Source organism: Cetorhinus maximus, chromosome 26 (genome assembly GCF_964194155.1).
Source record: "Cetorhinus maximus chromosome 26, sCetMax3.hap1.1, whole genome shotgun sequence".
Taxonomy (NCBI): domain Eukaryota; kingdom Metazoa; phylum Chordata; class Chondrichthyes; order Lamniformes; family Cetorhinidae; genus Cetorhinus; species Cetorhinus maximus.
Genome location: NC_135904.1, coordinates 35,347,546 through 35,374,223, shown reverse-complemented (window position 1 = coordinate 35,374,223; position 26,678 = coordinate 35,347,546). Strand labels below are relative to the sequence as shown.

The window sequence follows — 26,678 nt, the reverse complement described above, 5'->3', positions numbered from 1 at the left end:
ACTGGTATCACCAGCTTCCAAGCTGATTGGGATTGATACATACGAGTTGCATTAACTCATACGAGTTCGTTTTCTAAAATTCTGAGGAAAACAATTACCTGAAGTTCAAGGGATTCTAGGAAAACCAAAAGGCATAAACACACGGTCTAGGTGGTTCCAATGGATAAAAAGGGGTTTCTTTTGAAAAGATAAATTAAATATGAAAGGAAATCTGCATCCCAACAGCACTGTAATTTGAATTTGGGACAATCTTGACATGTAAAGTGCAGTGTAATTTAACAGGTTACTTTTGAATCACTAGGATGCTATCTAAGATAATGAATGTGTCGATAAACATACGGGAATTATAACTTGGATACAAATCAATACACATAAGAAAGAGGTTGTTTTAATTTTGATAGCGTAAATTACAGTTCATACAAAGTTTAAAATTTGAGGTTTGGTTCCTGATAATTTCTCAAAAGGGAATTTTCATTTTAAAAGGTTTGACAATTGGCACTAATTCAAATGCTGCAAGCTTTTGTATTTGTAAGTCTGTTCCCAAAATATGAAGCTAAGCTGAAGACCTTGACAAAGTTTGGCAGAAATCCAATTTTTGGCTGAGTTAATGAATCTGGGATAATTCTAAAAGAAACAGGTCAGACACCACTTAGTGGGTTACTTTTGAGACAATAAAATGTTGTTTGAGAAGAAGATAAGGAAGCAAAACATGTCAATGCCTAATTTCTGTTTTTAAAACTGTTATATTTTATTTATTTTAAAGTCTCTCCAGGTAACCTGAACAAGATAAGATGGTAGCTGTTGCATGTGTAAAATGTTATGAAGCAAATAGGAGAAAGAGTTAGGGGAAGAGGACACAATATACAAACTTTTTTAAGGGAAGTGAATTTGATAATCTGGCCATCAACTGAGACACTGGAAACGCACAGAGGGAGATAGCAAGGATCTAGAGACAGAGATCCTCATTGACATGGAATAGTCAATACGGCCTAAAGAGCAAGGAAACATTATAAACAATCAAGACAATAGAGAAACTGGCCTCGAGAGAATCTTAGGATGATCATGGTCAGGGAAAAAAAACTTAAGAGGTAAAACTATGTGGAATCTGTAGTTCAGGAATTGAAATGTAAGGAGAAATAATACTTAACAACAATTTACCACAAGATGGATACAGGTAAAGGGAAAGCTGGAAAAAGGCTAAATAGATGTATTACTGATTCTATTAATGTGCCTGCGAGGTACAAAAAGTAAGACCACAGGATTAACACAATGATGACAGACAGAGTTAAGCGGCTTGCAGAGAGAACCATCACTGGAAGTGAAGATACTGAACCATTGAAAGATAGGATAAGAAGATGCATTGTAGAATTGTGTAGGCAGTTTAAGGAATTGAGGTCCGACGTGGGACAGCAGCAGGAGACAGTAGAGGCAGGGAGCAATGGCACTGATTATTAGAATGAATACACTGAATGTCAACATGCAACAATCATTGTAACAGTGACACTATTCCTTGTTGAATGCAAGATGTGGGGCCACAGGTGTTGTTCCTAATAATGCTGCAAGTGTGCGCACAAAACACTACCTTTCCCCACCTTCTTTTAGATTTGCACAAGCTTCCTATTGACTCGTTGTCTGCCGTGCCTCTGTGGTGGCACTCTCACCCAACTCAGAAGATTGTGGATATAAGCCCCACTCCACCGACTTGAGCATGAAATCTAGGCTGACACTCCAGTGCAGTACTGAGGGGGTGTTGCACTGCTGGAAATGACATCTTTTGATGAGATATTAAAAGCTGAGGCTCCATCTACCTGAGGCGGACAGAAACGATAACGTGGCACTATTAGAGAAGATCAGGGTAGTTCTCCCCAGTGTCCTTGGACCAATATTTATTTATCTTTCAACCAATAATGTTAAGACAAATAATATGGGCATTATCATTATATGGGATTACAGTTTGTGGGATCTTGTTTTGTGCAAATTGTCTGGTTTGTTTGCTGCAGTTGTGTTAGATATTCGTGGTGTTTCCCTGCAGAGTTGATTTGCTGGTGTACATACTAGGCAAGCTGGTCTCTCCATGCCTCCTCGGACTGATACACACAATGATTCTGTCCTGTATATATCTAACTGCAACTGAAGAACTATTTCTTCAGAATTATTTCAACACATGCACTTGAAAAAACGTTCCTACTTTTTGCTGAACCGTAAATAGCTGCTTCAATTCATCACTTTTTCAAAGACTTTTCCCTTATCACATAACAACTGCCATCAATTATGATTTGGCAGACACTTCCAATTGAAGCACTCCTCTCCCTTCAGAGCTGCCAGTCTCTCTCACTGAATGGCCTGCAGTGCCATTTCTCTCTTCCGTTACTTACAAATAGAGAGAAATGACTTTGCAGCTTCACTCAGCCAGACAGCAAAGAAGCAGCTCTTAGGATTTAACAAGCAATTTTGTTTTACCACTCTTTATTCACAAAGATTTAAATCTGGTGGTCACAGGGCTAAAAATGTTATTTCCTGTCGGCATGATTCGAGTAACCCTTTATTCGTATTTTTAACGGAAATTGCTATTTAAAGTTTGTCAAAAATAACGGAAGCAGGCTATCTGGTGTAGTTACAGGCCTCCCAGCTCTGGAAATAACTTATATTAAAATGTTTCCTGTATCATTACCCACAGTCAGGTTAGACCGGAAGATTTTTCCATTATACAAGGAGGTTGGAAATGTGACATCAGAAATTTGCTTCACACCATCACCTATACCCAAAACTTGCAAATAGAAAAAAACGACCAGCATTTATATAGCATCTTTCATAGTCTTAGGATATTCCAAAGAGGTTTACAGCCAATGAAGTACTTTTGAAAGATTTAGTCGCGATTGGAAGGAATTATTAACTTGTTGTGAAAACTGTTTTGATATAGGATTCTCATTCCAAATATTCATAGAGTTAAATGTTGACATAAAAACATGACCAAAAATCATGATATAAGGAGGATGGAGAGTATTTTTAATAATACACTCGTAGATCTTCCAAGGCCTTCGATCAAGTCTAATCTTCGGGTAAACTGGGTTAGAGGGCTAAGGCATACAGATGTAATTCAGTTTTCATTTTAAAGTTATGCATTCTGAGTGCATTCTTATGCAGTACTGTGATGTAATGTTATTAGTCGCATCGATAAATAGCAAAACTTTGGGTGATTTGGGAAGCAGAGAAGTTAAGTTCTTTGGAGCAGAGAGTTTCTCTGCACCCCGGACTGAGGAGCTAGAAGCTGTAAGACCAAGGTGTTATAGCATCACACTTGGCTGGGGAGTGTACAGCATGACATGCTTTCATAAGCAGTTTTCATTATACATGTGAACATAAGAATTTATAATCAACAAAGAAATTCGCCAAGAAAGTGTGAGAGCAAAACTTGCATAAATAAGATCTTGTACAGAGAAACTGTACACAAATGATTTTTATATATAGAGTGTTGAGAGATTTAGTGTTTCTATTTCCTGCAGCCCCTGTACACATAACGTATATTCCAAGCAAAAGGGAATGATTTTCCTCCAGTCTGATACTGTACAGCTCAAGTGCATCTCAGGTGGAATGTTCTGTGCCCTCTGGCATTGAGTGTGATTAGTGGCGAGCGGACAATATGGCGAGAAGGCCAAAAATCAGGTTCACGGCATTTTGAAACCAGCTTGCAATTGTCCATTCTGCCCGTCTGCACGGGCCACGTTTCCTGCTATTGGACGTCAGGAGCCTCATTGTAATGCATCAACATATCATTATAAGCCCAGCCTGCTGGAATCATCCCCAACCACGCTGGGTCATCCGAACATGTTTCACAACAGCATATATAAAGCTTGTACCCGGTGAGCTGCGCCTCGAGGGGAACTCGGAGGTGAGTGCACAGTAACATTGCGCAGCCCTCGCGAGGATCGCCTATTGGGCTTTGCGGTTGAGGCACCGCACATTCAGGTGACGGCACAGGCAAGTTGCTTTTTACAGGTTGGCTGACAGTGCAATGCCGGGGCAAGAGCTGCCCTGTGGATGAGGCAACTTGGGGGGGGGCAAGAGCTGCCCTGTGGATGAGGCAACTTGGGGGGGGGGCAAGGGCTGCACTGAAACTGAGGTGCGTTCGGGGGTGGCATGGGCTGCACTGAGGTTGACGGTAGTGCAAAAGCATCTGCGGGGTTGAGGGGAGTGAAGCGGCCGCGCATTAGGGAAACTTTGCATAAAGTGACCATTATCCACAGCTGAGACAGTTCAGACGCAGTCACAGTGACATGCGTAGAGTCGGGCCTCTAGCTCATCTGCCCACTCAAGTAACGCAGAGGCATGAAAATGTCACCAAATGCTCCAGAGCTTTTCACCCCTCGGGCACAGACTGCAAGTTAATGAGCGTTTAAGGAGCGTGGAGCCTGGTGACCTAGCTGTGTGCCTCGTGGCGTACAGAGAGCGAAGACGAAGGAGAAGAGAGAGACAGAACTGACTGGCTAGAGAGAGGGAGGAGTAGCACCCTCAGGAAGAAGGAGCGGCTGGGGCTCCCGCACATGCCTCTGAAGAGCCACAGTGAGCCGTCACTGTTCAGGACCTAGCTAGACCCAGGGTCTACAGACACCACCTTTCATTCCTGCAGATGATCGACAACCTGTGTCGCCAAAGACTGCGCATGTGTAGAGAATTGATCGGTCACATCTGCCAGCTGCTGCAGGATTTGGCACCACGAGGACATGAAGGGAATCCACTGCCAGTGGCCGAGAAAGTGATCACGGAACTCAATTTTTACACCAGTGGCTCCTTTCGGGACTCCCAGGTGACCTCTGTGGGAGATTGCAAGTCTCCATGCACAAATGCATCCGTGAGGTCATGGATGCCATCTTCACAAAGGCACATAATTTTGTACATTTCGCCCGGGACCAAGAATAACAGGGTGCAAGAGCGCTGGGAATTGCCCAGATCTCAGGTTTCCCACAGGTGCAGGGTGCCATTGACTGCACTTACATGGCACTCAGATCTCCACTGCAACATGCAGTCAACTATATCAACCGTAAGTGCTTCTGTTCGCTGAATGTTCAGCTGGTGTGCAACCACCACAAATGCATCCTGCAGGTCAGCACACAGTTCCCAGGGAGTCCACGACTCCTACATTCACAGTCGGTCTCAGATCCCTGAAGTCTTCCAAGGTCCACAGAGGCTGCAGGGTTGGCTTCTCGGGGACAAGGGCTACCCACAGAAGACTTGGCTGATGACACCCGTGCGGTGGCCTCAGACTGCAGCAGAGCAATGATATAACGAGGTTCATGCTGCAACTCGTAACTTGGTGGAGCAGACCATTGGGATGCTGAAAATGAGATTCCGGTGCCTGGACCAGTCTGGTGGAGCCCTGCAATACAGTCCGCAGAGGGTGTCACATATCGTCATTGCCTACTGCACCTTTAACAACCTGGCGGTGCAACAGGGAGAGTAGCTGGCTGAGGAGATGGAGGAGCTGGATATCTCCTCTGATGAAGAGGACGTTGATGGGGATGAGGGTGAGGAGGTCCTCGAAGGCTACGATGAGGTTATCGCGCTGGTCAGACGAGGCAGGGGTGCTCGGGAGGCCCTCATAGCTGCTAGACCTGTGGAGGATGATGACAACCGAGATACCATAGATCCTCACATCGCATTTGTGAATGTTAGACTCCTCTATGGTTGATGGCAGCGCTCATACCCTCTGTGATAATGCTCCTGTCATGGAGACACAGCGGAGGCCCTAATAGTGGCTCGATTGCAGGAGGATGATGATGACATGCAGTGAGGACACTCTACAGATCTTCACATAGTGTCTGTGAATATCTGACTCCTGTCTGGCTGAGGGAGCTCACTTGCGTTCTGTGATCAATGTCATATCATGGAGATTCAGCCGTAAAAATTTAAATGCACCTGATCCTTTGTCAGCCTTCAGCACCTGTTCCCTTCAGGAGCACAGCATCACTGATCACAGATTCTGAAGAGATGGGGGCCAGCCCTACCTTTAAGGTACTGAGAGCCACACAGAGAGAATGATGGAACTCTGTGGCACCTGCCCACGGCATTTCGGCAGCAATGACCAGCACCATCGAGGTGCAGGTATCAGTAATGTGTCCACTGAGTGTGAGCCGGAGCATCACTTTGGTCTGAAGGTTACACGCTGCACAGGGAAGAGGCCGTGGACTCAGACACTGTCCTTTATCTTGTGCAAGAACCAAGGCGACACGAACACTGTTCATCAGAACAAGAAGCCATAAGCAGGGAGGCATTCTTGGAAGTTTATTTACAATAGTCGATATTATGTACAAGTGATTAATACCCATTCCCAGGCTGGGCAACTTCAGCTGTGGCTCAGTTCATAGCACCCTCACCTTTGAGTCAGAAGGTTGTGGGTTCATGTCCCACTCCCGGAAACCAAGAACTGTGAATGTACTCGAAAGAGTTACATGCGATCTGTTGATAACTCGAAAGAGTTACATATTCTTCACCTTCCTAACCTTGCCACTACGTCTTGGTGCTCCCGCAAAGTCCACAGTGGAGGTGGAGGTAGCCTGCTGACTGTGACACCCTGTCTGTGATGACTATTACGGTCGTCCTAAGGCAGGCAGACACCTGGAGGGCCCCGGCCTGCTTTCGGGGTCCTGCTGTGTGGCAATGGCACCCTCCTCAGTTTGTAGAGCTGGAGCTGCTGAGGTCACAGGAAGAGGGGATTTGGATGGGCTGGGCACTGGGCACTCTTGGGTGGATAGCCTCAGGGTGAGCATCTGCTGATCCTCCTCCTTATGAGTGCCCGAGGGCCCCTGGCAGACTCCTTGAGGAGAAGGGGTAGCAGGAATGATATCGAACTGCCCGCACCCCTTTCACGTAGGACTATTGGAGACCAACTATGACATCAGCTTAGAGTTCAGCCTGCACAGTGGTGCAGGGCCAAGGTCCTAGACCGCCTCCATGGCAGCCAGCATCCTGCCAGTGTTGACCTTGGTGCATTGGCATGCCAGCGCTATCACCTCAGCCTGAAGGAGGACGGACTCCTCCATCGTGCCTTGCAATCTGGGGTGCAGCGGACGTCTCTTCCTGATGTTCCCGAGCTTGCCTTTGCAGCTCCAGCAACTAACGTATGACCGAGTCCAGAGGCTTGTCATCGGACTCAGGCTCAGCAGGTTTCTGGCCTCCAGCAGTCCTCCGAGTGCCAGAGACCTGGGAAGTCCCTGCCGCGGCCTGTTGTGCATCAGACAGTGCGATATGCTCATCAGATTGTGTTCCCAAGGCTACTCTAAAGCTAGGTCCCACCGAGGTGTGTGTCTCTAAGATGTTGGAGGGTGTGGGTGAGCGCTGTGATGGGTCTTCAATAAAGATGCCTTCAGATTCCTCTTCAGAGTTTTCTTCAGGGCTTGATTGGAGGCCCTGGGTCATGGATTCCGTCGGCTGTTTCCCAGATGTGCCTGTGAAAGCAAGGGGAGATAATTAGTGCATGGCAGGGGACTGCAGAACAGGACACATCACTCACAGCATGGTTGTCCGATGGATGTCACACTGCTGGATCCTCACTTGGTTGAGCACCGCCAGCCTCACCATCAGCACAGGAAGGGTCCAGATCTTCACAGGCCAGCTGAATGGCTCTGTTTTCAAAGTCCATGAGGACATTGATTTCAGGCATTCCTCCGCCAGACTGTGACCTCTCCCTGTTGTTGTGTGCCAGCTTGTCCTGCATGAATAGAGATGGAGAGAGTGTAAGCAGGATGCCTGCCAGGCCAGATGATAAGTATGCCTGGCATGTGTGGGTGGTGAGTGGTGCCATGGATAGGATGCGGACAATGTAGGTGAGTGTGAGAGAGTGAATGGTGACGTCCCTTGAACTGGCAGTGAGTGAGATCCCTGTGGATGTGTGATGGCTTTGTGAGTGTGTGAGTTTAGAGTGACTTACCCTGGCGGAACGGAGGAGATCATTCATCCTTTTTCGGCACTGGGTGGCTGTCCTCTATTTTGTAGGGCGTTGGCGTTGACCCCTGCTGCCACCGCCTCCCATGCTGGATTGGTGATGTTCTTGCCCTCCAACACAGCAGGAGTCCACTGCATCCAAAAGGCGCTCGAGGGAAGCGTCATTAAACCGGGGGTGGGGGCTGCAGTCTTCTTGCCTTTTTGGACCATGTTCTGTTTGCAGCAGTCCTTTTCTGGAAGAACTAAGAGGTGTACACATGGCTGCACTTTAAATATGGCGCCCGGTGTGATAAAGCTGCGAGGTGATGGCGTGGCGGGCAAATAAGCCATTGTAATGCGTGTTTCCTGGGAATACATAATTAATGAGGCGGGATTGGGACGATACGAAATGAAAAGCCGCCATTGAGGCCGGCAAGAGAAATGTCCTTTTTCCCGCTCGCTACTGCACTTAGTGCTAATCTGGGACGATTCTGCCTTCAGACTCAGCTGCTGTGTGTGATACAAACAGGGAAAGTAATCTTCAGATCTGTGCATGTTCAATGGGGCAGTTCAAAGGGACTTTTATTTTATATCTAACCCATTTTCTACTACCTTGGGAGTGTTTGATGCGTCAGCACTGAGGGAGCTATGCTCTGAATCTAACTGGTACTGCACCTGTATAGGTTTCATATGTACTCTGGGGACATCCAGCTCGACATCACCCCTGCCACGCCAGTGCCTCTGATTTGTCAAGCTGCTTGTCTGACATCCAGTACTGGATAAGCAGATACTTCCTCCAATCAAATATTCAGAAGACCAAAGCCATTGTCTTGGGTCCTCACCACAAACTGCACACCTGAATATCGACTCCAGCCCCCTCCTTGGTGACTGTATGAGTCTGAACTAGAGGGTTTGCAAATTTTATCTGACCAAATAATGCTCTCCATCACCAAACCTGCCTATTTACACATCAGTAACTTTCCCTGCCTGAGCTCGTCTGCTGCTGGAACTCTGATCCACGCTTTTGCTACCCTAGACTTGATGATTCCAATAGTTTCCTGGCCGGTCTCCAACTTGCACCCTATGTAAATATGAGCTCATGCGAAACTTTGCCACCTGTATCCTAATCCCACTCCAAGTCCTCTTTATCTATAGCCAGCATATTCGTTTACCTACATTTGCTCTCTGGCTATTAATGCCTTGATGTTAAACTTCCAGTCCCTGGTTACATATACTTCCATGGTCTCACCACCCTGTGCTATATAAATGCAAGTTGTTGTTGATGTTACTCTGGGCTAGTGCAGAACACAACAGGCTATATATCGAATCCATTTGTCTGAAAAACAGCTTTACTCTATATCTGGCCCTGACCTGGGATGTTTGATGGGGCAAGACAGAAGGAGCTTTAGTCTGTATCTAACCATCCTGCATCTGACCTAGGGTGTTTGATAAACAGCTGTATTCTGTATCTGGCCCTAACTCAGGAGTGTATGATGTTGACTTGGGTGGCAAATCCCCTGTCCTGTCATCCCTCACATTGTTGGGCACAGAGGACTGATAAAGTCCATCAAAATGCTGAAATAGTCTGAAATATCCAACAGTTAGTAAGTCTGTCTATTTTTGATCATTTATTGGTGTTTGATAGCAGTTCACAACGCTGAGTTTGGTGTGATGCAAAAACCCGCTTAAAACTGGTGCAGCAATTCCTGTGCTTTGCTGCTGCTGTTATCTGTGAGGAATCAGATAAATGTCTTCCAGGCACGGCCCAAACACCCCACGGTGCAGATTCACACTTTCTGAAAGTACACATTGGGCGTGAAAACTAAAATATTCAGGTCAACTGCTGCGAATGAAGGTTAGAGAGGCACTCTGCCTGGAACTAGATATGAATCACCATAAGACGTAGGGGCACAAGTAGGTTATTCAGCCCATCAAGTCTGCTCCACCATTCAATGAGATCATGGCTGATCTGGTAATCCTCAACTCCACTTTCCTGCCTAGTCCCCATAACCCTTGATTCCCTTACTGATTAAAAATCTGTCTATCTCAGCCTTGAATACACTTAATGACCCAGCCTCCACAGCCCTCTGCGATAAAGAATTCCATAGATTCACTAGCCACTGAGAGAAGAAATTCCTCCTCATCTCTGTCTTAAATGGGCGACCCCTGACTCTGAGATTATGCCCCCTGGTCCTAGACTCGCCCACAAGAGGAAACAACCTCTCAGCATCTACCCTGTCAAGCCCCCTAAGAATCTTATATGTTTCGATAAGGTCGCCTCTCATTCTTCTAAACTCCAATGAGTACAGGCCCAATCTACTCAACCTCTCCTCATAAGAAAATCCCTCTATACCTGGGATCAATCTAGTGAACCTACTCTGGACTGCCTCCAATGCCAGTATATCTTTCCTTAGATAAGGGGACTAAAACTGTTCACAGTATTCTAGATGTGGTCTAATTATAGTTTTAGCAAGACTTCCCTATTTTTATGCTCCATTCCCTTTGAAATAAAGGCCAATATTCCATTTGCCTTCCCTATTACCTGCTGAACGTGTATGCTAGATCTTTGTGATTCATGCATGAGGACCCCCAAATCCCTCTGTGCTGCAGCTTTCTGCAGTCTTTCTGCATTTAAATAATACTCAGCTCCTCTATTCTTCCTGCCAAAGTGCATAACCTCACATTTTCCCACATTATATTCCATGTGCCAAGTTTTTGCCCACTCACTTAATCTGTCTATATCCCTCTGTAGATTCTTGTGTTATCCCTATCACTTGCCTTCCCACCTATTTTTGTGTCATCCGCAAACTTGGCGATAGTACATCCCTCATCCAAGTCATTCACTTATATTGTAAATAATTGTGGCTCCAGCACTGATCCCTGTGGCACTCCACTAGTTACAGGTTTCCATCCTGAAAATGCCCCTGCTTATCCCAACTCTCTGTCTTCTATTAGTTAGCCAATCCCCAATCCATGCTAATATACTACCCCCAACACCATGGGCTCTTATCTTATTAAGTAGCCTTATCGAATGCCTTTTGGAAATCCAAATATATTACATCCACAGTTTCCCCTTTACCTATCCTGCTTGTTAGCTCTTCAAAGAATTCTAATAAATTCGTTAGGCATAATTTCTCCTTCATGAATCCACACTGACTCTGCTTGATTAGATCATGCATTTCTAAATGCTCTGCTATTACATCCTTTATAATAGACTCTCACATTACCCAATGACGAATATTAAGCTAACTGGCCTATAGGCATCTGTTTTTGTCCCACTCCCTTTTTGAATAAGGGTGTTACATTGGCAGTTTCCCAATCCTCTGGGACTTTTCCAGAATCTAAGGACTCTTGGAAGATTACTACCAGTGCATCCACTATCTGTGTCGCTACTTCCTTTAATATCTTAGAGTGCAACCTATCAGGTCCAGGGGACTTATTGGCCTTTAGCCCCTTTAGTTTCCCTAGTACTTTTTCTCTAATGATAGTTAGTGTATTTATCACCTCCCCCATCTTTTGCCCCTTAATCATTTAGTATTTTTGGAATGCTATTGGTTTCTTCCACTGTGAAGACTGATGCAAAGTACTTTTCAACTCCTCTGCCATTTCCTGGTTCCCCATTATTATTTCCCTGGCCTCATTCTCTAAGGGGCCTATGTTCACTTTGGCTTCTCTCTTCCTTCTTATATATTTAAAGAAGCTCTTACTGTTCATTTTTATATTACTTGCTAGTTTACCCTCAAGTTTATTAACTCCCTCTTTATTATTTTTTTGGTCATCTTTTGTTAAACCTGCTTCATTACACATTACCAGATCCAAAACAGCCTGTTCCCTGATTGGATCCACAACATGTTGTTCTAGGAAACTGTCCCGAATACATTCTATGAATTCTTGCTCGTGGTTACCTCTGCCAATTTGCTTTTCCCAATCTACATGAAGATTAGTCGCCCATGATTAATGTGCTGCCATTTTTACATGCCCTCATTATCACCTGATTTATTCTCTCTCTTGCAGTATAGCTACTGTTAAGGGGGGGCTAAGATTATTCCCATGACTGTCTTCTTCCCCTTGTTATTTCTTACCTCCGCCTATATGGATTCTACACCTTCCGATCCAAGATCATTTCTTGCTGTCGTACTTATTCCATCTTGTACTAACAAAGCTACCCCACCACCCTTTCCTTCCTGCCTGTCCTTTCAAAAAGTCACATACCCCTGAATATTTAGTTCCCAGCTTTGATCTCCTTGTAACCATGTCTCTGTGATGGCTTTAAGATCATACCCATTAACCGCTATCTGTGCCATTAATTCATTTATTTTGTTCCAAATACTATGTATTAGTAAGAGCCATTAACTTTGCCTTTTTACCATTTTTGTTGATTGGTTATTCATCTCTTTTGATATTTGTGAGGTTTATGCTGTGTACAAGATGTCTGATATTTTGCTTGCACACCAGTAACTGCACAGAATGTAAATGATTATGTAAGACACAACAATGAGCTGAATAATACATTCACTTGTTGATGGTGGGTTTCACGCCCAGAAGTTGTCGATGTTCCGACTTCTGGCCTGATAATACATTAATTGCCATCAATTAGTGGCAAGGGCAGTTTATAGACCGTTATCCCAGCCAATAAGTGCTGAAGGGCGGGATGTCAGTTCTCTGAGGTGGTAGGCTGCGACCTGGAACAGGGTCACAGACAGCACTTTAAAGGGCCCCCTAGCACTGGACAGTGTCAGGTGATCAATCGAGTGGATCTACAATACACAGAGAAGGTTTCTGCATTTTCCAGTTGGGCTAGGTAAGTGAATTTAAATTTTAGCTAATCTCTGCAAGCCATGTTAATCTTTATAGGTGGCAGAAATTTATAAAATCATCAAGTATCCCACCTTTTGGCACTGAGGAGTTGTTTATTTATTACATATTTCCATGCGTAGATGTCTACGCCGTTGAATCGAGGGGACAGGCATTTTAGAAAGGGCAAAGCTGCCCCCAGGTTCGGTGAGGCCACCCTTGGTGCCCTTCTGCTTGCAGTATAGGATTGACGTGGCAAGAGGAGGAAGCCCAGCCAGGCTTTTGCTGCATGGGAGGAGGCGGCTGAAGAGATCAAGAGCGTTAGTGTGGTGAGAAGAACTTGGTCCCAGTGCCACAAAATGCTCAATGACCTCATGAGGTCAGCCAGGGTGACTACGGCATCAGTATGAGCAATCTTGGTCCAGTGTGATACAAGTCTCACTAGCGAATGCAGGAGTTAATTGAGGTTAGCTGCTCATCATAAGTAGCATGATTCCACAAGGACATAACTGTCCTAAACCATGCCATTGTGCATTTCAAGCTATGGTCTATTCATACGGGGAGAGCTTGGCAGGATCACCTTCTGACGCATGAGCATAGGCTTCAGGTTGGCAAATGCTGAGCTGATAATGGGTTGGATGCAAACTATATGATAATTTGACATTTTTGTTGAAATCTCTTTGTCAGGGGCAGTAAGCCCACAATGCCCTCAAGAGAGCAGGGGTCTACCCAATCTGGAAGTCCTGACTCCTTATGAGGAGCAAGTACTGGCCCTACTGGAGCCCTGCTCACCCAGGAGTACTGGTAGTGACGAGATTGGAGGGCCTTATTCTGGTGGAATGCCTCAAAATATCAGACCGGCTGATAAGAGGATGGCTAGTGGTGGTTTAATGGAGGTTAGGAATTATGCAATGTGTCTGGTGAATACAGCTCACATATTGGCACCTTGGCAAGCTTTATGATCTCAAGCTTCAGTTGTAGATAGTGGACAGGCTTTGGGGAGTCACAAGATGAGATGCTTGCCACAGAATTCCCAGCCTCTGACCTGCTCTTGTAGCCACAGTATTTATGTGGCTGGTAGAGTTACGTTTCTGATCAATGGCGATCTCTAGGATGTTGATAGTGGGGGATTCTGCAATCATAATGCCATTAAATGTCATGGGGAGATAGTTAGATTCTCTCTGGTTGGAAGTGGTCACTGACAGATACCTGTGTGGCCCGAATAATACTTGCCACTTATCTGCCAAAACCAGAATGTTGTCCAGGTCTTGCCGCATATGGACATTCAATGCATCAGTATAAAAGGAATTGCGAATGGAACAAAACACTGCAATAATTTACAAACATCCTCACTTCCAACCTTATGGTGAAAGGTAGATCTCAGTGAAACAGCTGAAGATGGTTGGGCCGACGACACTACCCTAAGGAAGCTCTGACGGGAATGTCCTTGGGCTGAAATGACTGGACTCCCACAACCACCTTTCCTTGTTCCAGATATGGCTCCAACCAGTGGGGAGTTTTCCTCAGATTCTATTTAATTTCAATTTTACCAGAGCTCCTTGTTCAGGGTCTTCTGAGCAGCAAAGCCCAGATTAACGTTAAAAAAAATGAATGAGCGACAAAAATGGCTGTTACAAAGAAATTGGATTCTTTAATTGAGAGAAGGATCAGGATGAGGATGATAAGAGTGATTATGGTGCAATGATGTTCCGAGCATGTGTGAGGTAAATATGTTTCATTCTTTCCCGGATGACTGAACGACACTTGGTTGCTACAGGACACAGCACCTTGAGGTGTTGCAGCTTGTACAGCAGGCAAATAGCACATTTTGGTTTTCACACCTATGTGTTTATCAAGACCTTGAATGACATTGGGCAGTGGTTTGCTGTTAGGGTGGCAATTTTTAAATTTGAAGGAGGAGGCAAGAACTTGCAGAATTGGGTGCAGCCCCTTTCTGACACAATTGAGAAAATAAAAACCAGAAGACAGAGCTAAGAGCCATAAAACGTTGACATCTTGCACAGGGTCAACAACATCAAGTTCAGAAAGAAGTTGAAGAGAAGGCATTGTAATTCTGAAGACTCGAGGAATGGATTCCTTTGGATTGGCAAGTAGCAATGATTGTGTCAATGGTTTACACACATGGTTCCTTCTATCTAATTTAAAGGAGCTTGTTCTATTTTATTACAGAGGAATTTGTTGTGCTTAATCCTGCTTCACTGTATCCATCAGTCTGGTGCCTTGGGGAATGCACTGAAAGATTTACAGGTAAGCATAGAAAATGTATTGTACCTGTCTGTCCTTCTTATACTTTGACTGGTCTCCCTTTGCCTTGCAGAAACTGTTTATTTCTCTCTATTTTTTTCTCAGTTTCTGTCTCTCCCTGCCTGTCACATTCTCCTGATCTGTTTCGCACTTTATCCTTGGTCCACATGGCAAAACAATGGCAATGCGGGAGGCGATGGCGTAGTGGTATTGTCATTTGACTAGTAATCAACAGACCCAGTGTAATGCTCTGCAGCCCAGGATTCCTCCTCTTGTAGCCACAATAGTTATATGGCTAGTCTAGTTCAGTTTCTGGTCAATGGTAACCCCCAAGATTCTGATAGTGGGGGATTCAGTGATGGTAATGTCATTGAATGTCAAGGGGAGGTGGTTTGATTCTCTCTTGATGGTCATTGCCTGGCACTTGTGTGGCACAAATGTCACTTGCCAGAGTGGCTGAACCAATTCTTCCTGTTTCAGCTTGCAAGGCCAAAATTATGCAAACTACACTCAGATGAGGATTATCTAGCTACAGGTCAAAAAACACACACGGTTCCACATTGCAGAGAGGGAGAGCGAGCTAGTCAGGGTAGCCATTTCCCCAACAAGACTGAAAGTAAAACCACAGGTTTAAACTTAAGGTTTGTTTCTCTGCCATGTTCTCTTTTTGTCTTTCAGCTTTTCATTAATTATTTGCAGTTCCAAACAAACAAACAACTTCTTCTCAAGTACCACATAGCTCAGGTGATTGCTTGGAAGAGGCCTGTTTGTTGACTGTTCCAAGGTGAACTTATGACCCTTTCAAAAAGACTCTCAGACAGCCTCCTAATGCCCAAATACTGCAATGTCCTTCCATACTTTAAAAAAAAATATCCAGTTTAAAGAGGTATGATTCGAACATCACTGTTTTCTGCCTTTCACTATTATTCTGTCTCACTCTTTACTATATCTCTCTGTCTCCTTCTTTCTCTCTTGCTGTTTCTCTGAATCTCTCAATTTCTTTCTCTCTTGGTATCTCTTCCTCTATGTTTGTATGTCCTTTCTCTCCCTCTCTGTCTCTTGCTCCCTTTAGTGCCTCCCAACCTATTTTCCTCTTTCTTTCTCCTCTTCCACCTGTCTCCTCCATACCTTCCATTTGTTTTCCGTCCTTCTCTTCCATTCTCCTGCAAGTGTCCCCATAGGATTTCCTATACAGTAAAATTAAACGAATGAACGCCACTAGAATTTCCTGATGTGCACCCATGATGTGTGCAAGGAAAATGTCCAATTAAATTTGAAATTACCTGTCCTAAAGTTTCTGGATGCTGACATAATAACAACAGTCCCCTGGGACTCACCTGTGGATGAGCTCCGGAAGCAAGTGTTAGGCCATCAGAGCTGAGCCGATCATGTTCTTACCAAATGTCCATAAACCTACATTTCTCAGTCAGAGAGCTAGCTGATCATTTGGCCCTCCTTGCTCCCTGCCCAGATAGCCCTTGTGGCAAATGGGCACTTGCACCACATTTCATATCATAAAAAAACGGGTCTTTTACTTTGAAATGTAAGAACAGGGTGATCACTTTGACCTTCTCTTAGGATCACCAGGAAACCCAAACTGACTTGGGTGGAAAGGAATGGTTCATATGTTAATATGCTAAATGGAACCTTTGTTGCTTGCTTCATTTTTGTGAAGGGTCAATTGAGTCAAAAAATATTTACATAGAATGTACAGCAAGGAAACAGGCCATTTGGCCCAACTGGTTTGTGCTCCAGTGGAGCCTCCTCCCACCCCCATCAGAAAGTCCAACTCAACCACCAATCTTGTCCTAAACTCACCTATTTCGGCTCCTAGTCCCCCCAACATCTCCAATTTAATATCCTCATCACTGAATTTCAATCCTTGCATGGCCATATCCCTTCCTCACCCTGTAATCTCCTCCAGCATAAAACTTATAATTTATCACAGAAGCAAAGCAGAAGTATCAGCATGAACTGTATGAAGGTTTGTGGGAGTAATATTAAGCTTTAAGAAAGAAAACCAAATTTCCTCCTCCATCCAAGAGGGTAGCTGGAGCAGCACTGGTGGTGTTTTTTATTAATTAATATCTTTATGAAACAGCTGAATATCTGGTTAGGAATGGGACTGAAAGTTAGAAGATTAAGTATAAGAAGTGATTGAATGCTATGTCGAACATGATGGGGTATCTATTTTCTTGAGTGTTTGGGTGTAATGTTTCGCACAGATAGATAACATATCTGAAAATCAGGCAGGGTGGGGCAGATGCCTATGACACTTCCTCCCCACAAAAACATAAGGAATAGGAGCAGGAGCCCCTCGAACCTGCTCCGTCTTGAATAAAATTACGGCTGATCTGATAGTGGCCTTAACTCCACTTTCCTGTCAGCCCCCATAGCCCTTGCCTCCCTTGTCAATCAAAAATCTGTCTAACTCAGCCTTGAATATATTCTATGACCCAGCCTCCACTGCTCTCTGGGGAAGAGGATTCTAAACACTAACGACCCTCTGAGAGAAGAAATTCCTCCTTATCTCTGTCTGAAATGGGAGACCCCTTATTTTCAAACTCTGCTCCCTAGTTCTAGATTCCCCCAAGAGAGAAAACATCCTCTCAGCATCTACCCTGTCAAGCGCCATCAGAATCTTTTTTTTAATATTCATTCATGGGATGCAGGCTTCACTGGCTGGGCCAGCATTTATTGCCCATCCCTAATTGCCCTTGAGAAGGTGGTGGTGAACTGCCTTCTTGAACCTCTCATTCCTCAAAACTTCAATGAGTATAGGCCCAAGCCCATTTTGCTGTCCATTTAATACAATGGATATAGACTTGGGTGTGCTGTGTTTTGGATGTACAATAATTTACACCCAATTTTGCCACTTGAACCTCCACCCCAACTACTCCCATCCCTCCCCCATGCAATGTTTTTCACTCAAAAACTCAAGAGAAAAACTTTGCTCAAGGGTTTTTGAATTGATGCTACCGAGGAAGCAACATGAAGCCTGCAGCTGGATAAATCTATAGGACAGTTGGTTAGATAAAAATCGCTTCGGGTTTTAGGTAGTTTATCTTTAGGTGGATGGGAGATAATTTACAGAACATTCCCTCAGGATGTGAAATGGTTTAGGCAGCTTTCATGACAAAACAGTTTAGATCTTTCTATTGAATTGAGAGATCCAGGTGAAAGGCAATAATCCCAGTTCAGACACCATCAAAGGCTGGAAAGAGTGAGGGAAAATGGTTTAACTGAAGAAGAATTGATTACTTGAGATGAAGCTTAGGTTTTAAAAACCTGTAAATTGCAAGTGGAATGAAAGAATGAGGGAGGTAAGGAGGAACGAGTTTGAATGTTCCGGTAAAAAATGCGTTCATTTAGGAGATGATAACATGGATCTTGCATCAATGTGCTGAGGATGAAGGTGGAAGAGTGCAGCAAGGGAGCGCAAGAAGGATGAGAGGAATTTTCTCAGGAGCACTGATCATATTAATTTTGAGCTTTTTTTTTCTTAACGAAATATAAAAAGGATCATTTGGCTCTTTGGGCTGGGGATGTTGGGACCATTATAGAATAGGTGGTTAATGGTGTGGAAGGCAAAGAGTGGGGAAAACCACAACACATTGTTTGTGAAAGATTTATGGCGTTGGCGGTGTCCACTGTAGGGTAGATTGTACTTGGTGTGTGAAAAGGCTGGAGGGGTTTTCTCATCCATCTGCTCTATCCTATTCCTTTGTGTAATGCCTCCTAGTGTAACATCCTACAAACCCCAACCCTTTGCGATGTCATATCAGAGACCATACCTGAACAAACAAATGTGAAGCATTTACTCCAAGTTTTCAAATGTTTCCAGGGAACAGCTAATGAAGAAATGAGACCAAGTAATCCACTGAAACTGGTCACAGAGGCAAAAGCCAAGCTGGGAGCTGCTTGTGCTTGGAACAAGGGTGAGTCAAGGCAACACTAAAAGCAGAATTTTTACCCGATCGACTAGACAACCAACATTAACTGTTTCAACTGAAAACATTAGAAAGAAAAAGGATGGTTGTGTAAAGGCATTAACAAATTGTCCCTTGCCGTGAAGTCTGAGTAGCTCAATGGCTACATGCACAGCCTAGGGAGGTACTGAAACATGTAGGCCTGGCTGCTAAAATTACCTAGGGATCTCTAGGTTGGGATGGGAGGAAAGAAAATCAGCCAGGGTTCCCATCTCAGATCACCAGCAACTGATGCCTACTGAAAGTGCAGATGGCGGGTGAGGACACATTCAGGACTTGCTGTCCCTTCCACCCATAATTGAGTATCCACACCCACCTGAATAGGGAACTAGACAGTGAAATGGGGGAGACATTGGCCTTTAACTTCTGGGTTTAAATGTAGCCCAGCCATATGGGATGGAAGTCTCCTGTGTCCGCAGGGCTGTGAAATGAGTTTGATTAGTTTCAGTCAGTTCTAAACAGCATGAGCCTACAGCACAAAACTAATAATATCAAACAGAGTTAAGGGTGGTTGGTGATAAAAGAAATTTAACACTAAAGTAAGTAAAGGGGATGACACTGAGAGACTGGGGGAAGAGGCTTTTTGTTGTAATCAAGTTGGTCAAGGGGAGGGGAGGGGGGGGCGTGGGAAGATTAACTCTGCATTAGATTATGTTGTGCATGATCTGGAACTGCTTTGAGCTGATCCTGGGGGCCTGAAAGAGGAACTATTTCATTTCCCAATCCAAGTACTTCAGTAAGGCTCAATGAATTGGGTGGGGGCAAGGTACTGCACCTTCAGGAGAAACGAGGGAAAACTGAGAACTTTCTGAAAACTCAGAAACTGTGAAAGTTTTAGAACGACTGAAAGGCATCCCAGCCTTCAAAATGAAGAAAAATGGCTAATGTGGAAAAACCTCACAACAAATCACCTCAGCCCAATATCATGCTAGACCTCATCTCTTTAGTGTGCCTGTGCACCCCTACATTGTAATAATGAACTCTCTCAATTTGGAGAAAAAATGAAACCGTTTATGTAGTTATTGTCTTAAATCTACTTTTTCTATTTTGTCAGAATCGGATGTGATTTTTGATGTGCAGCGCTCCACAATGAATCATGTGCTGACTCCTGTGGATCCCATTGTTTACGACACAGTCAATGTGAATTTTGGAGGGGCGTACAACAGCACAACTGGAATATTTACATGCCCCAAGTGTGGGACGTATTTTTTCAGTTATTCCTCTCTGCCGGGCAAAGGGCTGCAGACCGATGTGGCCCTGATAAAGAATAAAGAGGAAGTCAGTCTGATCCATAGCGTCCTGCCACCAAAAAGTTCCCAGCTCTCAATCAAAAACACGATCCTGAGTCTCCACAAGGGAGACAAAGTGTGGGTAAAGCTGGTTACAGGGAATCTCTGGAGCCGGGCTGGATCACTCGCCTTCCAGGGATTTCAGCTAACTAGTACAACTAGATAATGGGCTGGAAAGGTCGGGGTAGAACTTTCTCTTCTGTGCTGGTGGGCCAGGAGCCTTTATCATAAATTGCTCAATATTTTCTGACCAATGAAATGAACAATCGTGCCCAACTTTACGATAAGAACTTGTGTCACACCAAGGTCATGTGGCCCCACCACTAAAGAGAAAAACCTATCCTGTTTGTCTCTGGGAATCACAAGTGGTTTCAAGAGAGCTTGCGATTTAAAAACTGCGCTTTGTTAGGATGTGCTCCAGAAACTGATCTAGTTGGTAGATAATTCTTGAGTAAGTGACATGGAGAGAGAGGGAGAAACCAAGACACAGGGGCTAAGAAAGAGGATAAGATAGAGCCAAGGGCTAAGAGAGGGAGACAGGGGGAAGAGACCATGAGACAGAGAGATGTGGCAGAGATTTAACATGGAGGCAGAGGCCTGGCTCACTGGCTGGAAAGACAGGGACAAGCCAGCCTCAGCCAGCCCTGGAAGTCACAACATTATTTCGTGTAGATCAGGCTATTAGTTGCACCAGGTCATGGCTTCTGCCTTCTGAGGCAGCAAGTCCCACCTCCAAGAGCTGCTGGCTAATCAGAGGGATCAGGCAGGCCCAGGCAAGGGATGGGGGTGAGGCGGGAGTTAAGGGTGTTCCCACAAGGGCGGCCATGCCACCAGGGGCCCTCGATCAGGAGGGACCCCCTCCCCCGAGCCTGCAGACAGGTTGCCAGGTAACCTTGTCACAAGGCAAGGAACACCCCACCCCGCCCCCCGACACCTGATAAAATCCCCGCAGCAGCTGGGAGGGAGAGAATCTAGGCATTTAAGCTAAGCCGTTTAAAGTGACTGCAGAAAAAAACATCGTCACATGAGCCTGGACATGGTGAAGAAACAGCTCCTTAATGCAAAAATAAGTCAATCAAATCAAAGCAAAATACTGCAGATGCTGAAATTCTGAAAAAAAAACCCAGAAAGTGATGAAAAACTCAGCAGGTCTAACAGCATCTGTGGAGAGAGAAACAGGGTTAACTCATTAGTCCCTCATTATGGATTTTGGATTTTCTGGGATCACCAGAGGATAAACTCAGAAAATCCAAAATCTGTGAACAACAGGCGATTGGTATTTAAATGTACAAAAGAGCGTTCACTACATGCAGTTCTACCACCTATAGGGCCAGGCCAGAGGTTTGGCATTTGTCTAATGATTCTCACGCCTGTCAGTACAGGTGGTGTGGGGAGTGGGGGGGGGGGAAATGAACACAGAACGATTTATAATCAGCACAAGCACCTGTATGTCTCAGATTTCTCAATAAAGCTTTCAGCTTACTGCCTCTTACTGTCTCCAAGCATTTCATTATTTCAGGACTGGGATTCAGGCAATAGTTGATTAAAATTCTAGCGTAGAGGAGTCAGAGTAAAGTTGAACTCTTTAAATAAATAAAAAATGCCCCAAGAGGGTCAGTGGGTGAATGGTGTCATGCTGACCCACAACAAGCAGGAAAGGCCCAGGTTCCATCGCAAGCTTGTGCTGAATTAGCTCAGCTCCGCTCCTATACTGGGTATTGGGGCTACAACTGGATTCAGTGTCACTGGATTAATGAGAGAGTAAAGAAATCAGCCAGGGTTGCAGCTACTGCTTCCCATCCACTGACACTCTGCTGGACAGCGCACAATCTGAATCCTGCACCAATGGTCACCAGAGAACTTTATAGCACACCAATAAATCCCCTGTGCTGTTGTACGCAGGGAACCAAGAACAAGTGCAAACTTCAAGTCAAGAGGAGGAAGGAGAGGAGGGAGCGAGACCAGGAATGGGAGGGTGAAACATGGAGGAGGAGGTGGCAGGGGTTAAAATAATAATGAGGAAAGAGAGGGGGAAGGGGGTACTCATGCGGATCTTAGTATAGATGCGACCATGGGTCCAGCACAGTGTATCCTTTGTAGTTTAGAAATAGTAGCAGTGGGGAGACAAGGAAATAGGATATTAGAGAAGTGTCGACACGAGCTGATAATCATACAGGTTACACTTTTGGCAGCAAAGAGGAGAGGGATAGGGGCTGAGGCTGGTGATAATGTAGAGGGCAAGAAATTGGTCTTGGTGAGATGTAGCGAGATAATGATTGGATTACATTGTGCTCCATACACTTTGCTGTGGAAAGGAAGCATTAAAAGGATTCTCTGGGTAGGGGGAGAGACATATTTAGCCAGAGGTGGTTTGGGACCATTCTGCAGTTGGATTCTCACAAGAGAAGGAGCTGCCTGAGGGGCCACATGTGTACGTGCCACATTAACTGGCATGACCAGAAGTGATTATGTGGAGCTCACGGTGCAATGGTAATGTTGGTGCACTTTGCTACCACTGCTCAGAAATTAGTTTGTATCAATTTTACTTAGACTGAATAAAATATAACCACTGCTACCAATAAGGGTTATAACTCTGAATCGTTTTGGAATTTGGGAAAACGGGATGAAGAGTTAAATGACACCTTTACCCCGAATTCCAACAACAGCAATGTGAATTCAATTAGAGCCATAGAAAAGTTACGGTGCCAGAAAGAGGCCATTCAGCCCATTGCATCTGTGCCAGCCAAAAAGAGAAAAAAGAAACTAGCCACTCATTTTAATGCCACTCTCCAGCACCTGGTCCGTAGCCTTGCAGGTTACAACACTTCAGATGCAGATCCAGGTACCTTTTAAATCAGTTGAGCGTTTCAGCCTCAACCACCAACTTAGGCAGTGAATTCCAGATACCCACCACCCTCTGGGTCAAAAGGAATTTCCTCATGTCCCCTCCTTAAATCTATGCCCCCTGGTAACTGACCCCTCAGCTGGAGGGAACAAGTCTTTCCTGTCCACCCTATCGAGGCCCCTCATAGTTTTGTGCAATTAGGTCACTCCTTAGCCTTCTCTATTCTAAGGAAAACAACCCTAGCTTATCCAATCTTTCCTAATAGCTGCAATTTTCAAGGCCTGGCAACATTCTTGTAAATCTCCTCTGCACTCTCTCCAGAGCAATCATGTCCTTCCTGTAATGTGGTGACCAGAACTGCACACAAAATTCCAGCTGTGGCCTAACCTCCAGAAAAAGTCACAGAAGACATTTTTCAAATTGCCAACGGAGTGAAAGAGCTACAATGGCCTACCAAACATTCTATGTAAGAGATTCCGGCGACCCTCCCAAACAGGATGGATCTCTGCTCTGTCTCAATTGGGAATAAAAGGTTAGAATGTTTATTTCCCTAAGCTCTGGATGTGCTACAAATTAAGGCTCTGATGAATAATTTCTTTAAAAAAAAAATGGTCAAACTTCCAATTGGGAATGGGGTTTGATATTTTTAAGGATGGGTATAGAGTCAGGTAGTCAAATGGTCAAGACGGACTCCCGAATGTAGAAGGCCACTATCCAAATTATTCCGCATCTGGACCTTCCCCCTCACGGACACAAAATGCTCTTGTACCATCCAAAACTGAAATTGAACACCTCTGCTAGCGAAGGATTATAGGCTGTTATTTTTATCTATGGCACACTGTTACCAACAGTGGAACCAGAAGTGGGTGTATTCATTAGTAGATCCTGTCATCCACCTGGGCTGGGGCCTTAAAAAGTTTTGGGAACTGCAAGTTATGCAAAATGTATGAGTGTCATGAGACCTCCCCTGGAAACAAGCATCCACACGCATGATTCTTTGCCTGCAGTCACAGATCAGTTCGCAAATTCCACTGGTTGGTCCCAGGGTGCTCCAATGGCCACGTGAGTGCAATAGATGACCCCTTGCACTCTAGCGAATTGAGCAATGGCCCTGAAGCCCAATATCCTTGCCACACCTGGCTGCCCTCAGCTGTGGAGTAATGGATGAACTCAATCGCATGACGGAAGAGGGCATTAGTCACCTCCTTTATGCACTTGCCTGTGGCAGCCTGTGATACGCCACCTTTAAACAAAACGTGCACCGAGTACCGGGAGATTCCTGTTCGTTGCTGACTTACTCTTGTAGGTAGGACGGTATTGCAAGAAGTTTTAATATAATGAGTATTCACGGCGTGCAAATGTATTACAAGTAAAGAACCCACCACAGGGCGGTGTGAGGTCCGACCTGCCACAGCCATGCTTGCTGACTTAGTCTCTACATCTCAACCTGCTGTCGGGAAACCAAAATGTTGGCTCCCATCTAATTAAATCACCCCACCCGCCATATTTCCCATTTTTACAGGCCCATAAAATACTGCTCATAGCACCTTGCAGCACAGAAAGAGGCCATTCGGACTTTCATGCCTGTGTAAGTTCAATGAAAGAGAATCTAATTACTCTCACTGTCAGACATGGCTCAGTGGCAGCACTTCTTGCTTTTGTTATTCAAGCCCTACTTCATAACCCAGGCTGATACTCCAGTGCAGTACTTAGGCAATGCTGCACTGTTGGAGGTGCCATCTTTTAGTTGAAATGTTAAACTGAGGGCCCTGGTCAGCTGGATGTGAAAGATAGCATGGTGTTACTTTGAAGTGCAGAGGAGTGGGCATCCTGGCCAATATTTATCCCTCAATCAACATCACGAAAATAGATAATCTGGTTATTATCACATTGCTGTTTGTGAGAGCTTGCCGTGTGCAAATTGGCTGCCATGTTTCTTACGTTGCAACAGTGGCTACATATTCAAAGTGCCTAATTGGCTGTAAAGCGTTTTGGAATGCCCTGAAGTCATGAACAGTGCCATTTAGATGCAAGTTGTTTCTTTCTATGTCCTACACCGTTTGTCCCCATCTTTGCGAAGTGTCTTGGAGCACCATTGTGTTACAATCACAGTTTGACCAGGAATTTCTTCAGAGCTGCTCCTGCACCATCCCTGTATCTTCCCTGGGAGTGTGACTGAGGCCCTGGCAGAATTACAGTGACAGAGCGTTGCAGCTCCAACCAAATTCCTCGCCACCGACTGGAACTTGGATTCATCCATATGTGAAAATATTGCAAGATTCTAAAGTGGAGTATGGAATTCACCTCCTGATTTTCCCTGGTCTGTGACAGGATTAATTGTTCCAATTAGTTCCAGATTCCTAAAGTTTACACATAGCATTCTTTAACTGCAGCAAGATATCCTTTGAGGGACTGATGGATGAGAGTGTAGTACCTCATTGCGCATTAATGTCCTTGCGCTGCCAATTACTTTCTCTTTAAATTTTTTGGCGTTTGTGCAGTACCCATTTTGTTAGAATAACACTAATCCCATCAACTCCACATTGCCAACTTGCTATAATTTGTAATACACTGCCATCTGGTGGGGAAATTAGTCATTTCTAATGACTGTAACAGGTCTAAATAATTACAATTAAAAGGAGGCAAAATAAACTTGAACAAATACATATTTAATACATACTCATAAAGTTATCAATAATGGAGGAAAATGTGCCGAGATGGGGTCTCAGGTTTGGGGGCCTTGTACATGGGGCGGGGAGAAAAGTCCTTTATTTGTTCATGGGTTGTATAGATCACTGGCAAAGCCATCATTTACTAACCATTTTTAATTGCCCTTGAGAAGGTGGTGTTCAGCCACTTTCTTGAACCGTTGCAGTCCATGTGGTGTCAGTACACCCACAGTGCTGTTAGGGAGAGAGTCCAAGATTTTGACCCAGCGACAGTAAAGAAATGGCAATATAGTTCCAAGTCAGGAATGGTATGTGACTCCAAAAGGATCTTGCAGGTGTTGGTGTTCCCATGCATATGCTTCCCTTGTCCTTCTTGGTGGTAGAGGTCACGGGTTTGAAGTAGATGGTACACACTGCTGCCACTGTGCATCGGTGGTGGGGGGAGTGAATGTTTGTGGATGGGGTGCCAATCAAGCAGACTGCTTTGTTCTGGATGGTGTCAAGCTTCTTGAGGGTTGTTGGAGTTGCACTCATCCAGGTAAGTGGGGAGTATTCCATCACACTCCTGATTTGTGCCTTGTAGATTTTGGATAGGCATTGGGAGGGGGTTGGGGGTGGGGAGGGGCAGGAGGTGAATTATACTCTGCAGGATTCCTAGCCTCTGACCTGCTCTTGTAGCTACAGTATTTATATAGCTGGTCCAGTTCAGTTTCTAGTCAATGGTAACCCACAGGATGTTGATAGTGGAGGATTCAGCGATGATAACATCAACTTATATTTATATAGTGTCAAGACGATGTGACATGTGCATGTGTAATATTAATCTTTAATTTAATTGGCCGGCCAGATATATATTCAACTTCTTTTAAACTTAAGACGGCTGCTACAGGTCACCTGACACATCTGCAAT

The 26,678-nt window shown here is 44.7% G+C and overlaps 2 protein-coding genes across 2 annotated transcripts in view; one reads left to right on the top strand and one right to left on the bottom strand.

Moving 5' to 3' along the window:
- Positions 1-26,678, bottom strand: part of mthfs (5,10-methenyltetrahydrofolate synthetase (5-formyltetrahydrofolate cyclo-ligase)) — a 45,631-nt gene that overhangs the window by 5,457 nt on the left and 13,496 nt on the right. The gene's annotated exons all lie outside the window — the stretch shown is intronic.
- LOC144668425 (complement C1q tumor necrosis factor-related protein 1-like) lies at positions 14,610-21,740 on the top strand. Its single transcript, XM_078530469.1, has 4 exons — positions 14,610-14,818; positions 14,902-14,979; positions 18,821-18,914; positions 20,020-21,740. The coding sequence occupies exons 1-4, from the start codon at positions 14,801-14,803 to the stop codon at positions 20,418-20,420; spliced, it is 591 nt and encodes a 196-aa protein (XP_078386595.1). The 5' UTR covers positions 14,610-14,800; the 3' UTR covers positions 20,421-21,740.